Source organism: Leptonychotes weddellii, chromosome 3 (assembly GCF_054177405.1).
Source record: "Leptonychotes weddellii isolate Sample4059 chromosome 3, ASM5417740v2, whole genome shotgun sequence".
NCBI lineage: Eukaryota > Metazoa > Chordata > Mammalia > Carnivora > Phocidae > Leptonychotes > Leptonychotes weddellii.
Window position 1 is genome coordinate 82,941,012 of NC_138371.1, and position 13,526 is coordinate 82,954,537.

Sequence of the window (13,526 nt, forward strand, 5' to 3'; positions counted from 1 at the left end):
TAGTTCATTAGTTGTGACAAGTGTGCTAGAACGTTGGCAGTAGAGGAAATGGGGTGCAGGGTATATGGTAACCCCTTGTATTACACAATTTTTCTATAAACTAAAACTACTCTAAAATAAAATGTTTACTGAAAAGTATATATGACAAATATAATTTTTAAAAGGATCTTCTGATATAGTATTTGCAGAGGAAGATGCTTTTTAGTTTATAAATTATTTCCATAATTCGTGACAGTTCTCACATCTGCTACTATAAAATTCATTGCAGCTTCTCTGCCTCTTGGGAAAAAATGCATTTAATTATCAGCGAAATTCAACTCCAGCTTATTATGATGAATGATTTGAACCTGTCGGCTTTTTCCCCCCCTAAAAACAAAGAGCTGAAATGAAATACAGTCTCCTTCCTCTACTCCCTTCCTTCCACCTGCTTCATTTAATTGATGAAGGTTTGAGTTTTTGTTAATCTTTTTGAGCGCCCTCAAAGATGCAGAAAAAGCTAATATGATATCATTGTATCTCGCTAATGTGTGTGCTTTGTGAAACTGATACACCCTGCCAAGACATAAATTACTTAAACTTTGATAAATGGGTGGAAATCAAGGAATGTTCAAACAGATAAAGCACAGCAATTCCTCCTTTTTCTCCCTTTTTGAAACTCCATTTTGTGCTTGCAGTTAAATGTTTTTGCATTATTACTGTAATACGATGGGACCAATGGCAGCGGTGATAGCCATCGAAAGCCCCAGCGAATACAAAAATAACCAAAGAGATACAGCCATGTGTTTTGTCAATAACATCTCACAACGCTGACTTGGACGGAGTGGTTTGCCAATAGGTTCAGAACCACCTCCAGTCTCTCCCAGCGTGTCCTTTTGCTGACTCATTCAGTAGGTTGGAATCAAAGATCCACAAACACATTCTGTTGGCAGGGCACCCGGGGGCTCAGTTGGTTAAGCGACTGCCTTCGGCTCGGGTCATGATCCTGGAGTCCCGGGATCGAGTCCCGCATCGGGCTCCCTGCTCAGCGGGGAGTCTGCTTCTCCCTCTGACCCTCCCTCTCTCATGCTCTCTGTCTCTCATTGTCTCTCTCGCAAATAAATAAAATCTTAAAAAAAAAAAAACAAACACATTCTGTTGGCAAAGAGAGCTCACCTGTGCCTGTGATCTGGCTATGACTCAGATGCCTGTGAGACTGGACATATGAGGAAACGATTGATTGATGTTCTGAGGTTGAGAAAGGTGTTTTCTACTCGGTCACTAATTTATCATATGGCACTGAACAAGCTGCTTGATTAACCATTAATCAGTTTCCTGGAGGCCCGAGAGTTCATACAACCCTTTGAAGACAGTTCTTGAATAGGAAACATGGTGCTATCCACTGGACCATGCAAGAGCCATCAGTCATTGAATGCCTTTTGCCAGAGATTGGGCTCAGTAATTTCCATCCATTCTTTTATTTGGTCCTTACAATCAATCAGCAAGGAAGATAGAGGTGAGAAAATGGGCTCGCGTCAAACACTCAAGTGAGGGATGTGAGGTCATCAGGTACCAGATCCTTGTGCCTTTTCTACCCTGCTCCTACCCTGAGATCATGACCTGAGCCGAAGGCAGTCGCTAAACCAACTGAGCCACCCAGGCGCCCAACTGTCATGTATTTTAAAGTAATAAACAGGGAGGGGTGCCTGGGTGGCTCAGTTGGTTAAACGTCTGACTTCAGTTCAGGTCATGATCTCAGGGTTTTGGGATTGAACCCTGCTTTGGGCTCCCTGCTCAGTGGGGAGTCTGCTTGTTCCTCTGCCTCCACCCCCCCCAATACTCTCTCTCTCGCTCTCTCAAATAAATAAATAAAATCTTTAAAAAAATAAAATAATAAACAGATGAAGTTATACACAGCTTTTCTCAACTTGTTTAATATTGTTGTCAAAGTAAGTTAGAAATGTGATGATCTAGGGCAAAGCAAAAAATTAAAATATATGTACATCTACTTTTTATCTAAAAATGTCTATTATCTAAAAAACTGGGGCACCTGGGTGGCTCAGTCAGTTAAGCATCTGCCTTGGGCTCAGGTCATGATCCCAAGGTCCTGGGATTGAGCCCCACATGGGGCTCCCTGCTCAGCAGGGAACCTGCTTCTCCCTCTCCTTTTGCCTACCACTCTGCCTACTTGTACTCTCTCTTTCTGTCAAATAAATAAATAAAATCTTTAAAAATAATAATAATAAAATAAAATAAATAAAATACTGTTAGTATTTTCCTTAGAGCAGGGACCAATTATAGGTCTGTGCTATTAGTTAAATTTTACTATTTTTTATATAAGCCTACCTTAAAATCAAGAGCTCCTTGAACGGGTTTGAACAAGTAGAGTATTGTGTTAGAATATATTTTTTAGAAATCAGATTACATTTTAAATTCTCATATGGAAAATCTTTTCTGAAGAGTTGAGAGCCTTTCTAAAAGCAAATAATTGCATCTAAGTTATGTTTGATAAAATTGTTTGTTTTTTTTTTTTTACACTTTAATTTCTTAGGGTAGTCACGTAGGTTTGGGTCAAATTGTTATGACATAAATTACTACAAAGAAAGTCTTCATATTTTTTTAACATTCAATAAATGATCATTTAGTATTATTCTTCTTGTTTTTGTTATTATCATTGAGTAATCTCAGAACCAGCCCAGCAGAAGTCCCAGAGATAAGAGGATTTCTAACATCTGTCTCATAATGGCATCTACAGTGAGTAAAAGGCCAATGCCAGTTAACTTGCAAACTTATTTGTCATTGAATGATGGGTTCACTGTTTATAGGTTTTGAATAACGGAAAAGTAAGGAGAAAATCAGGCCAAGCACTAAATGAGGAAAAATGATCCAGGTAGAAAAAATTCAGGAAAATGTATAATGTAAAACAAACATTTTTGGGGGGCGGGGGGGAAGATCATGTTGCTGCTGAGAACAAAGAATGTTCTCATACTTCTGAGCAAAAAAATATTTTTGAATGGAAAATAGGTCTTAGTCCTGCTAATAAAGCATTGATCGGCAGCACTGTGTATAAGGGTAAGATCTGAGATTTTTTTAAAAAACAATTTAGAAGGGGAAAATGCCGGAGTGGAAGGAAGGCAGGAGTGAGGAAAGAAGTTTGTAAGTTGTACCAAGTCGGGGAGTAGAGATCATGAAGTAAGGTTCTTGTGGATGAGCTCTTTTCAGCAAGTGGAAGGTATGTCTGTCAGCATGGACCAAGCAAGGCACATCTCATGAAATACTGGAAATGGATGGAAAATAGATAGCAGACTCTGGGCAACAAGAATTACAACCACAGAAAAGAGAAATTAGACCTTGATCAGCAAGGGGTTTCTTATCTGCCCGTGTGTCCTTGGACGTCTTGCTGGGGAGAGACTGGCCATGTCAGTTGGACCAGACTTCATCAGTCAGTTCTTAAGAAATTCAAGTCATAATTGAAGCCAGCACTGAACCCCATGGGCTAGTAGCAAAGGATTTGAATGAGATTTGCACACTGTAATTAAGAGTATTCAAAATCAGGGGCGTCTGGGTGGCTCCGTCAGTTAAGCGTCTGCCTTCGGCTTGGGTTATGATCCCAAGGTCCAGGGATCAAGCCCCACCTCAGGCCCCCTGCTCAGCGGGGAGTCTGCTTCTCCTTCTCCCTCTGCCCCTCCCCCCATGCTGTCTCTCTCTTTCTCTCAAATAAATAAATAAAATCTTTTAAAAAAAACAAAAAAAGACTATTCAAAATCAGGAAGCTAGCTACAGTGTCAAAAATACCCAGAATATTTTGAGCCAGAAATCCAGAGTAAGGATTCTTCCTATCCTGGTGAATATACTCACCTTTCGACATCAGCAGAAGAAAGAAGTATCAACTCAGGATACCTAAACCCCTAAGAAGGTGGATACAGATTTATGTTCTCAAAATAGTAAGACTGTGCATCATTTCAATTTGCCCTTCTGCCAAATCTTAGTAATTTAAGGGGAAAAAATTTTAAAAAAATACTAGGCATTAAGAAGAAGAGCCTTCAGGAAATTAATCAGAGGCAAATACATATTATGTACCCCACCCCACCCCCACCTCCCCACCCAGAGTACACAAAAAGAAAAAACCCTCAGATACATCGAAGTCCTTGGTTCCTGACTCTAATGTGGTCTTGGGGACGAGGTATAGTGAAAACGGTTTTCACAAAGCTGTATTAGAACTTAAACGCCTAAACGTCCATGGATCTATGGAAGATAACCTCATGTCATTAAGCTCTACCATATGTTCGAGTACAATATTTATAATCCAAGCTGTGTCTTCTTTTTTTTCTCAAAAATTGGACTGAAAGCAGTAATTTTTGTAATAATCTGAGACGAGTTGTACCAGGTGCTTTGCCAAGTTTGGAAGGGTTGGGGAAACAGTTCATAAACACAGCTTCACTTCTCTCTCATCCTTTTCATCATGCTGACAGTTTTCTGGAGAATCATTACCAGAGTGGTTTGTGCCATTAGAGATAAGAGGCTATCTGTGTTTCCACTAGAAACCTCTATTTTCCAGACTTTATAACTCATCCATAAATACTCACTCCAGGCAACAGTTTCATATATAATGATTCTGTCCCTCAAAATCAATATTGGCTTAACTAAATGATTTTTAGAAGTTATGAGGACTCTTACACTACAGAAAGAATAAAAAGAAACATCAGATGCAGATAAAGTACTATGGTTCAGTGGGTGTGATCCGAACCACATTCTGTGGAATCCATAAAACATTTGTATTCTTTCTTAGCAATTCTTTCAGTGTATATAATTCCGTTGTAATAAAATTTATTGGATAATCTGTAGTCTGTTATTAATTCAAAATAGATGTTTCCGATTTGTTTCTGTTTCTGTAAGGACCACAAAATTTGAAATTATGTTTTTTCAACTAAAACTTTTATAGAACTTTCTATTACTATCCACGCTCCTTTTTTTGTTACAGAGTTTGAGCTGGAGTTATATCAAAAGCCATGAAATTATTTGACATAAGCCTTTGAATATAATAATACTCTTACTATTTCCAAGTATACTTAAGAGACTTACCAATATTTTACATTCAGATGGTTTCTAGCTTCTTGGTAGAAACCTTCAGCATTCTGGAGTTGTCTTCTACCTGAAAGAGAAGACTTCACAAATTGAATGTTTTTATCAAATGAGATACCAAAATATATTACTTCCTCTAATCTGGAATGATAGTATTGTAAAGATTAGGAAACAGGGACTAAAACCACATCAACCCATTACAATGCAATACTTTCTTCCTAATTTGAATTTTGCACTCACGATTTTATACTGCTTGAATAGATGCTCATCTTGTTACACTGTTGAGGCCAGCTGTGTGTGTGAAATGCTATTTATCAAGAATTGAAGTAATACTGCAAGCACTTCTCCTGTGCTTTGGCTTTAAAATGTGTGCCCAAAGCCTAAACTCAAATTTATTTCTCTTTCTTCTTTTCAAACAGCTATTTTGTGACAGTAAGAAGGTGGTGCATGCCACAGAGGGGCTGGACTGGGAAGACAAAGATGCTCCCGGGACATTGGTTGGAAACGTGGTGCACTCAAGGATCATCAATCCTCTGCGCCTGTTTGTTAAACAGTCTCCAGTCCCAAAGCCTGGACACTTGGCGTATGCGGACAGCATGGAAAACTTTTGGGATTGGCTGGCCAATGTCACGGAGGTTCAGGAGCCTTTGGCAAGAACTAAACGGAGGCCGATAGTAAAGACGGGAAAATTTAAGAAGATGTTCGGGTGGGGTGACTTCCATTCCAACATTAAAACTGTTAAACTCAACCTCCTCATCACAGGGAAAATTGTTGACCATGGAAATGGAACCTTCAGTGTTTATTTCCGACATAATTCCACAGGCCTAGGCAATGTTTCAGTGAGTTTGGTACCCCCCTCCAAAGTAGTGGAATTTGAAGTTTCCCCACAGTCTACCTTGGAGACCAAGGAATCCAAATCTTTCAATTGTCGCATTGAATATGAAAAAACAGATCGGGCGAAGAAGACTGCCCTGTGCAACTTTGACCCATCGAAGATCTGCTACCAGGAGCAAACTCAGAGCCATGTGTCTTGGTTGTGCTCCAAACCCTTCAAGGTCATTTGCATTTACATTGCCTTTTACAGTGTTGATTATAAACTTGTGCAAAAAGTCTGTCCTGACTACAATTACCATAGTGAGACTCCATACTTATCTTCTGGCTGAATCTTTCCACAGTGATATAATTGAGAGGTGAATATATATTTAATTAGAATGACCAAGAACCAAGCCCAACTCTTCATGATAAAGGATCCCTTTTGTTTCTGGCAGTGAACCTTAGTTCCCTATTAGGTTTTCAAATTTAAAAAAAGAAAAAAAAAAAAAAAGAAAGAAAAAGAGAAAGAAACACCTTTAAATGTGAAATGTGTTTGTTTCGGTCGTACCTTAATCCAAAAAGTCAAACTGTGTGTGAAGCCATCTCTTTCATGTAGGATGGCTAAGTTCTAGAAATACTGTTGTTTCTCTAAAAGCAGCATCAATGCTAGCAACATGTAATGAGAAAGAACCAAATTATGCATGTGATAAACATTGCTCTTGAAATGAGCCTGCCTTTGAAATATGTTTTGGAAGGTTACCTTAAAAATAGCAGATTCAGTAAAGTAACTGAAAAGATTGCATTTGATAGATGAATCACATTTCTGCCATCAAATTCTTTTTTTATCGCTGTCTCTCCCCCCACATCTGTGCTGTTATTGATATGAGAGATGAAGGGGTAAATTTGTTTCAAAACTCATGTGCACAGTTGCAGTGCCACAGTCGAACTAAACACATTGTTATCTGAGTGAGGCTGGGGTGTGACTTAGACACTTAGCCCTGTGTTGGTCACCATCTTTAGGATTCTCATCCGAGTAGTAATATTGACGCATTGGGAAAGCGAATCTGGATATATTTTAAGTCAGTCCCACAATCATGAAGATCATGATGTTTTTAGATTCTTTTGCCAAATTCAATGCCGTGAGATTGCCAAAAATACCGTAAGATCTGTATTCTACCCTATAACCTGTAACCTCATTCTATTCATTTGATAGTGTGAGTTTATATACACACATAGGACATCTCTGAAATTGAGAGAAAGTGATTCTTCCCTAGGCAAGGACAGGGGGGAGAAAATTGGAAGTGGACTGACAAAATTCCAGGATTATGGTTTCCTTATTTCTAGCCTCCCAGTTTAAGTCCTCTTTGTGTTTAGTTAATTATTTGAGTGAGGGATCAAATTCTATGTGGAAATAAAGAGTATATTTAAACATGACGGATTATTAAGTGCTAACAACCAAGATACCTGACTCACCAGGCTTTTGAAATCACTTCCAAATTAATGTGGCTTCACAGTTGGAGTCCTTATCATCTTCTCTGGAGGGGGTTGGAGGGGGGCGTGAACAGGCATCCTGTGACGTAGAACTGGATGATCTTTGCATCAGCACAGAAAGAGGGTCTGGCTGGCCATTAATAAGGTTTCTAGAACTCTTAAGACTCAAGGAGTGGTTACTGTTTTTACAGTAGGTGTTTACTTTTGCCCCCTTATTTGTAAAATATCAGTTGAAGTAAAACATTAAACTGAAAGAAGACCAGTCTAACCAACAAAAATGCTCTTACTACATTGTTTGAAGAGCCAACAGCTCTGTTCTCTATTCTGCATCTCCATTCCTTTCTGTTTACTGGTGATCTCTGTACAGTGTTTGATTTTGTCTTTTGTAAAAAATGTACTAGGCTTAGCGTGTGGTAGTACAGCTTGCAGTTTTTGCTCTGAGTTCATAGGTGCTTTTGTGATTTTGTGGTTGGTGTGAAATATTTTAAGGCATCTTTTTATTTTCATCTAGAAACAGGATTAAAATACTATTTATTGTAAAATATGTGGGAACCATATATGTATATATACTTGGAATTCTCTGTGTACAGAGAAAGTATGTGTACACATTTCTATGTAAATAAAAGGAATTTGCTAAGTCTGTCACATGACTTCAGGGTGTTTTTTTCTAAGACTCTTCTTGGTTTCATTCTCACAAGGGTTTTTTGTGTATGTGTGTAAAACACCAAGTGAGCATTAAGATTTTCCTTATGTATATATCAAACAAAGCACCTTGGCTATGAAGATGTTAATGTAGAGTAAAAGGATAATTCATATAAAGTACTTGGCATATAGCCTGGCACCTGGTGAAAACTCTACGAGTGTGAGCTTCTATTATGATTGATATTAATTAATATTATTATTACAACATGAAATATGATTAAGAACTCTCTGATGTTCAAATGTTGAGTGATATAAACATGTCCATGCAAAGGGTAAAAATGGAGATCACCGTTTACACAATTCTTAGATTTTAGCAGGGTTTGTGGAATTAAAAAAGAAAAAGAAAGAAAGTTTCCCTAGGCATATTTTTTAATTGGAGTAGAACATATGCCACATACATTTTTAAGTCATAATTTCATTTCAAAGACTACATAATTGTCAGTAATGGTACTTGGCACCATATAAATCAGATCCCATTTAAACATGCAAATGCATACATTTCTACAAAACCATTTTTGCCTTTGAATATTGCAACTGAGGGAAAGGACATTCATGTAAGCTAACTTTACACTCAATTACAAATTCTTCAAAAGTTAAAGAATAGATGCTTTTAAAAACGAAAATTTAATCATTGTACACCTGAAACTACCATAATGTTACATGTCAATTATACTTCAATAAAAAAATTTTTAAGTTAAAAAAAAAAAAACCAGCAGAAATTTAATCTTCAGGGAGATGTTGGGCGTCTTTCCGGGGGCTCTCCAGGCTTGCTGCTTACTAGAAAGCAAACTAGTTTGAAGACCTTTTCACCCTCAGCAGAAACAATCTTTTTACTCACCACACTGAATCAGGAGAGAGACCATATTTCCATGACTAAGAACAATGTGATCACACCAGCCACAGACTCTATAAGATCTGTGGAAGGGAAATGAGAGAAAGAACCTGTGGACAGCATGCAGCAAAGCAGCAATCAGTAAAAAGGGAACAATTTTCTTCTTACTGCTCGGTACTTGGATTGCGATACATTCTCATGATTAGAATAACAGCAACAAAGGATGTAGTTCTCTGATATGACCACCCATAAGAGCACCTGATACATATTGCATGATAGTCTTTAATCTTCATTCTGCAACACCTTTCTTCTTTACTTTATATGACTCAGATGCTACGTGCTACATTTTAGGCATGATTGCTACGTTTTAAACATTTCACAATCTGGCTAATTCTGTCTTCATTCAAGACATGGTTCTGCTGGGTTGGAGCTGCAGTAACAGTTCCCAGAGCGAGCCCTGCTATTCAGAGTGCGGTGGGCAGATCCGCAGTGTGACCTCTAAGCTTGTTAGAAATGCAGAATCTCAGGTCCTAGCCCCCGACACACTGAATTAGGAGTTTTCCTTTTTAACAAGATCTGCATGTGACCTGTATATACATTTAACAACTAAGAGAAGTATTTCCCTAGAAAGTCTGATTTAGTGAATGTGCTACAGGGATCATATACTTTTTATAGAAAATCTACATCTTTTTTTTAACCTTTAAATTTTTTTTTAAGTATAGTTGACACACAATGTTACATTAGTTTCAGATGTACAACATAGTGATTCAACTTCTCTATACATTATGTTATGCTCACCATGAGTGTAGCTACCATCTGTCACCATGCAATGCTATTACAATATCATTGACTATAGAAATCTACATCTTTTTTTTTTTTTAAGATTTTTTTTTATGTTTATTTGAGAGGGAGAGAGAGAACGAGCAGGGAGGAAGGGGAGAGGGAGAGGAGAAGCAAACTCCCTGCTGAGCAGGGAGCCTGATGTGGGGCTCAATCCCAGAACCCTGGGATCATGACCTGAGCTGAAGGCAGATGCTTAACCGACTGAGCCACCCAGGCGCCCAGGAATCTGCATCTTAATAAGCATCCTAGGTTATGCTGGTTCAAGTAAGCTTCTGAAAATACTTCCCAAAAAATAAATAAATGAATAAATAAAGGAACAGACCCTTTTAACAACAAAAATTAAAGTAATAGATTGATAATCAAATAAAAAGTGATCAACCTAATATTAAGATATAGAAGAGTAATATTTCAAAGAGAGTGCAACCTGCCTATCTTGTAGTTCAGCTCCTTCATTTGACAGAGAAGGAGGCCGAGGCACATCATAGTAAAGAATATGCCCAGTAGTAAGTGGCAGACCCAACTGAAATGAGGGTCTCCTGACTCCTAATCTCAGGTTTTGATACATAAAAAAAGTAATTGAAACTGATATTCAAGACAAAACGAAAATAACTGCAGTGAATGTATAACAAGACACGATGCAGGAGGCAAATGAAATGTTCTCCCTCCAAAACCGTCAGGGTTTTAATTTCCCTACGAACATAAAATTTTTAAAAACTAACCACTATAGAAAAATAAAGTCAGGATAGAGCGATTATATCCAAAGATAAGAGTCCTGGGATATATTAGAGGTATGACTGGCTAAGAATTAACAGCAGTAAAACGCCACATTTGGCAGAATTTTCCAGTGATTGTAACACCTGAAAATATATTTTCATAGAACTAGGTAAATTGTGTGAAATACTTTAATTGCCTGAAGGTCCAATTTTACCTTATAAAGAATCTTAAATTAATTGGTCTATAAAATAGAGAATGGAGTCATGCATTTTTAGTTGCAGTAAAAACAGTTAACCCCAGTTTAATTAATCAGAACTTTCAATGAATGGAAATGTAATATGTGCAATTGTAAGAGACAAATCATAGGGAAACAAGGTCTCATTAGAGATGTGTTTCTTCACAAAAATCTTATAGAAGATAAAGGGTCATTTTATATTTACCTTCATCTCCTACCCCATATGGTGAGCTCCGGAATTCTAGGCATGTAACCTCTTCTGCTTCATTTTTTTTTTTAAAGATTTTATTTATTTATTTGACAGAAAGACGCAGCAAGAGAGGAAACACAAGCAGGGGGAGTGAAAGAGGGAGAAGCAGGCCTCCCACAGAGCAGGGAGCCCGATGCGGGGCTTGATCCCAGGACCCTGGGACCATGACCCGAGCCGAAGGCAGACACCCAATGACTGAGCCACCCAGGCGCCCCACCTTCTGCTTCATTTTTAGTCTTCCCCTTTCTTCATCCAGCTCAGTTCCTTCATAAATAGTATGTAATCTATTCTCAAAAAGACTGAGTTAACTCTTTTGTGTCCTCCACAGCACCTAGCTGGTATAGAGTGGTTACTTGATCAATATCTGTCACTTGATTTTTAAAAAAATTTCGAGCGCAATATAAGGATTAGTCAAGACCCACTCTTCCCACATAACACATGAGTTATCGTGCACCGTTTCTAACATGAACACATTGCTCCAGCTGAACGCAATGCCCATTGAATGCTAGCTCCCAGAACTACAGAAACATAAAAGCTGGGAACAATTTTAGAAATCATCTGGAATACGTTTTGTTTCTTAGATAAAGAAATGGAGGCCCAATGAGGTTTAACAGCATGGTTGTTATTGTCCTTCCTGCCTGGCTAAAGCCATTCATTCTTTTTTATTTTTCCCAATCATCCATGTTCCCCACATTTGTGACAGAGACTGTCAGCGGCCCACCAGAATGGACCTTCCTTCTTGTCCCATTGCACTAGAAGGTCAAGTATGTGTCTGGCCAGCTAGATTGTGTGCCCCTGCCTCTCATGCAGTGAGCTACAGTTAATGGAATATGGGAGGAAGGGAAGGGATGTGCTCATTCCAGGAATAGACTCAAATAACAGTGCCCTCTGCCCTTTGGCTGCCTCAGAGAGATGACCTGAGGGTCCTGAGATACTGAAGAGTGAAGGAGGCAAAGCAAATGCCAGTCTGAGTGCCCTTCCTACCATGGAATAGAGCCACCCAGCTAACAAAAAGCCCACCCTGGACTGCAACGTAAGACTTAAACCAATATAGGGGCGCCTGGGTGGCTCAGTCGGTTAAGTGTCTATCTTCGGCTTGAGTCATGATCTCAGGGGCCTGGGATCCAGTCCCGCGTCGCGTCAGGTTCCCTGCTCAGCGGGGAGCCTGCTTCTCCCTCTCTCTCTGACCCTCCCCCCTCTTGTGTGCGTGCTCACTCTACCTCTCTCACGTTCTCTCTCTCAAATAAATAAATAAATAAATTATTGAAGGAGAAAAAAAAGAGAAAGAAACCAATATATCCCCCTTGAAGTCACTGAATTATTAGGCTGGATTTGTTACTGCACCTCAGCTTGACCTAACGAATACAAACACTGCATAAAATCTTCTCTGTGGACTCGAGCCCATTCTGATCTCCGTCTGTTTAAATTGTGTCTTTCAGTCTATGCTAGGCATTGCAGTAATAATTCTGTACACACAGTTTTAGCTTGTCTTATTATTTGTACTTCTTCATGTGTCCTAGAAAGAAAATCTTTCTGGGAAAGCCAGAGATTACATTTTGTACTTAATTTGAATGTCCCACAATTCCCAGATAAAGCCATTGCCTTTTAAGTGGTATATACATGATAAGTTGCATTCAAAGATAACATAGGAAGTTATTTACTTGAAAAATTGGTGTTAAGAATGACCCACATAAAATAGTGCTGGAAAATTCTTAAAAGAGAATGAAACAATTTAAGGGTCATGCTAATTCTACTTCACCCACTGAGACAGGGAAGAAGTCTGTTCTCTATTTTATTTTTTGTTAGTAATCCACTTACATGGATTTATAATTCCCAGTTTATCGACACAGTAGACAGTGTAAGACCTCTCTCTTACCCCTTTTCTATAGCCAGCCTTTCCCATCTCAAGAGGAAAATCATAGTATAAACTTTTTGTGTATCCTGGCAGAGATATATTAATATGTTTTGGAGTGTTTCAAATGATTACAAATGTTTTCTTCAGTTTTCCATGATGCTCCCTTTGGTGTGTATTCTGGTTAGCTGAAGCATTATGATGCATTTCTTTGCTATTGTTTCCTTTTTAATTTCAGAAATCACTTTCAAATACCCAAATTTTTAAAATTAAAAATGCTATCCACAATTCCATCACTGATAAATCTATTCTTCTATTTTCCTTCTCCTCTTTATCCACATATATGGTTATGTGTGAATATATGTGAATAGCTTTTATGTAGTTGTAATTATGTCCAGCATGGTAATTAATAAATAAAGCATTATATCTTATCTATAAACATAACTCTTGGCTGGAATAAAAAGACACTAAGAACATTTCCTGAACAAACCATGTAGGAATTAGTGTATGGCTTAATGTGAACTCAAAAATGGGATACCCTGGGACTAAGCATGTAATGGGAAGCCCTCTGCCTTCTCTCTTTTTGTCTTCTACCCTATGATAAATAGAGTGTAGAAGCATTCTAGTCCCTGAAACTTAAAACAGTTCTGCAGAACTTGCTGTGTCAAAGAATATATTACAAAGCTTAATTAAGAGGATCCCACTCACAGTAGAATCCAGGAAGCCAACTCACTCT

General features: G+C 38.3%; 1 protein-coding gene across 1 annotated transcript in view; it reads left to right on the forward strand.

Moving 5' to 3' along the window:
• Positions 1–8,007, forward strand: part of NXPH2 (neurexophilin 2) — a 108,738-nt gene extending 100,731 nt beyond the window's left edge. The window contains exon 2 of the mRNA XM_031031984.2: positions 5,478–8,007. Within this exon, the coding sequence (XP_030887844.1) occupies positions 5,478–6,221 (744 nt within the window). The 3' untranslated portion in view covers positions 6,222–8,007. The remainder of the gene's footprint in view (positions 1–5,477) is intronic.
• The last annotated feature ends 5,519 nt before the right edge of the window (positions 8,008–13,526 follow it).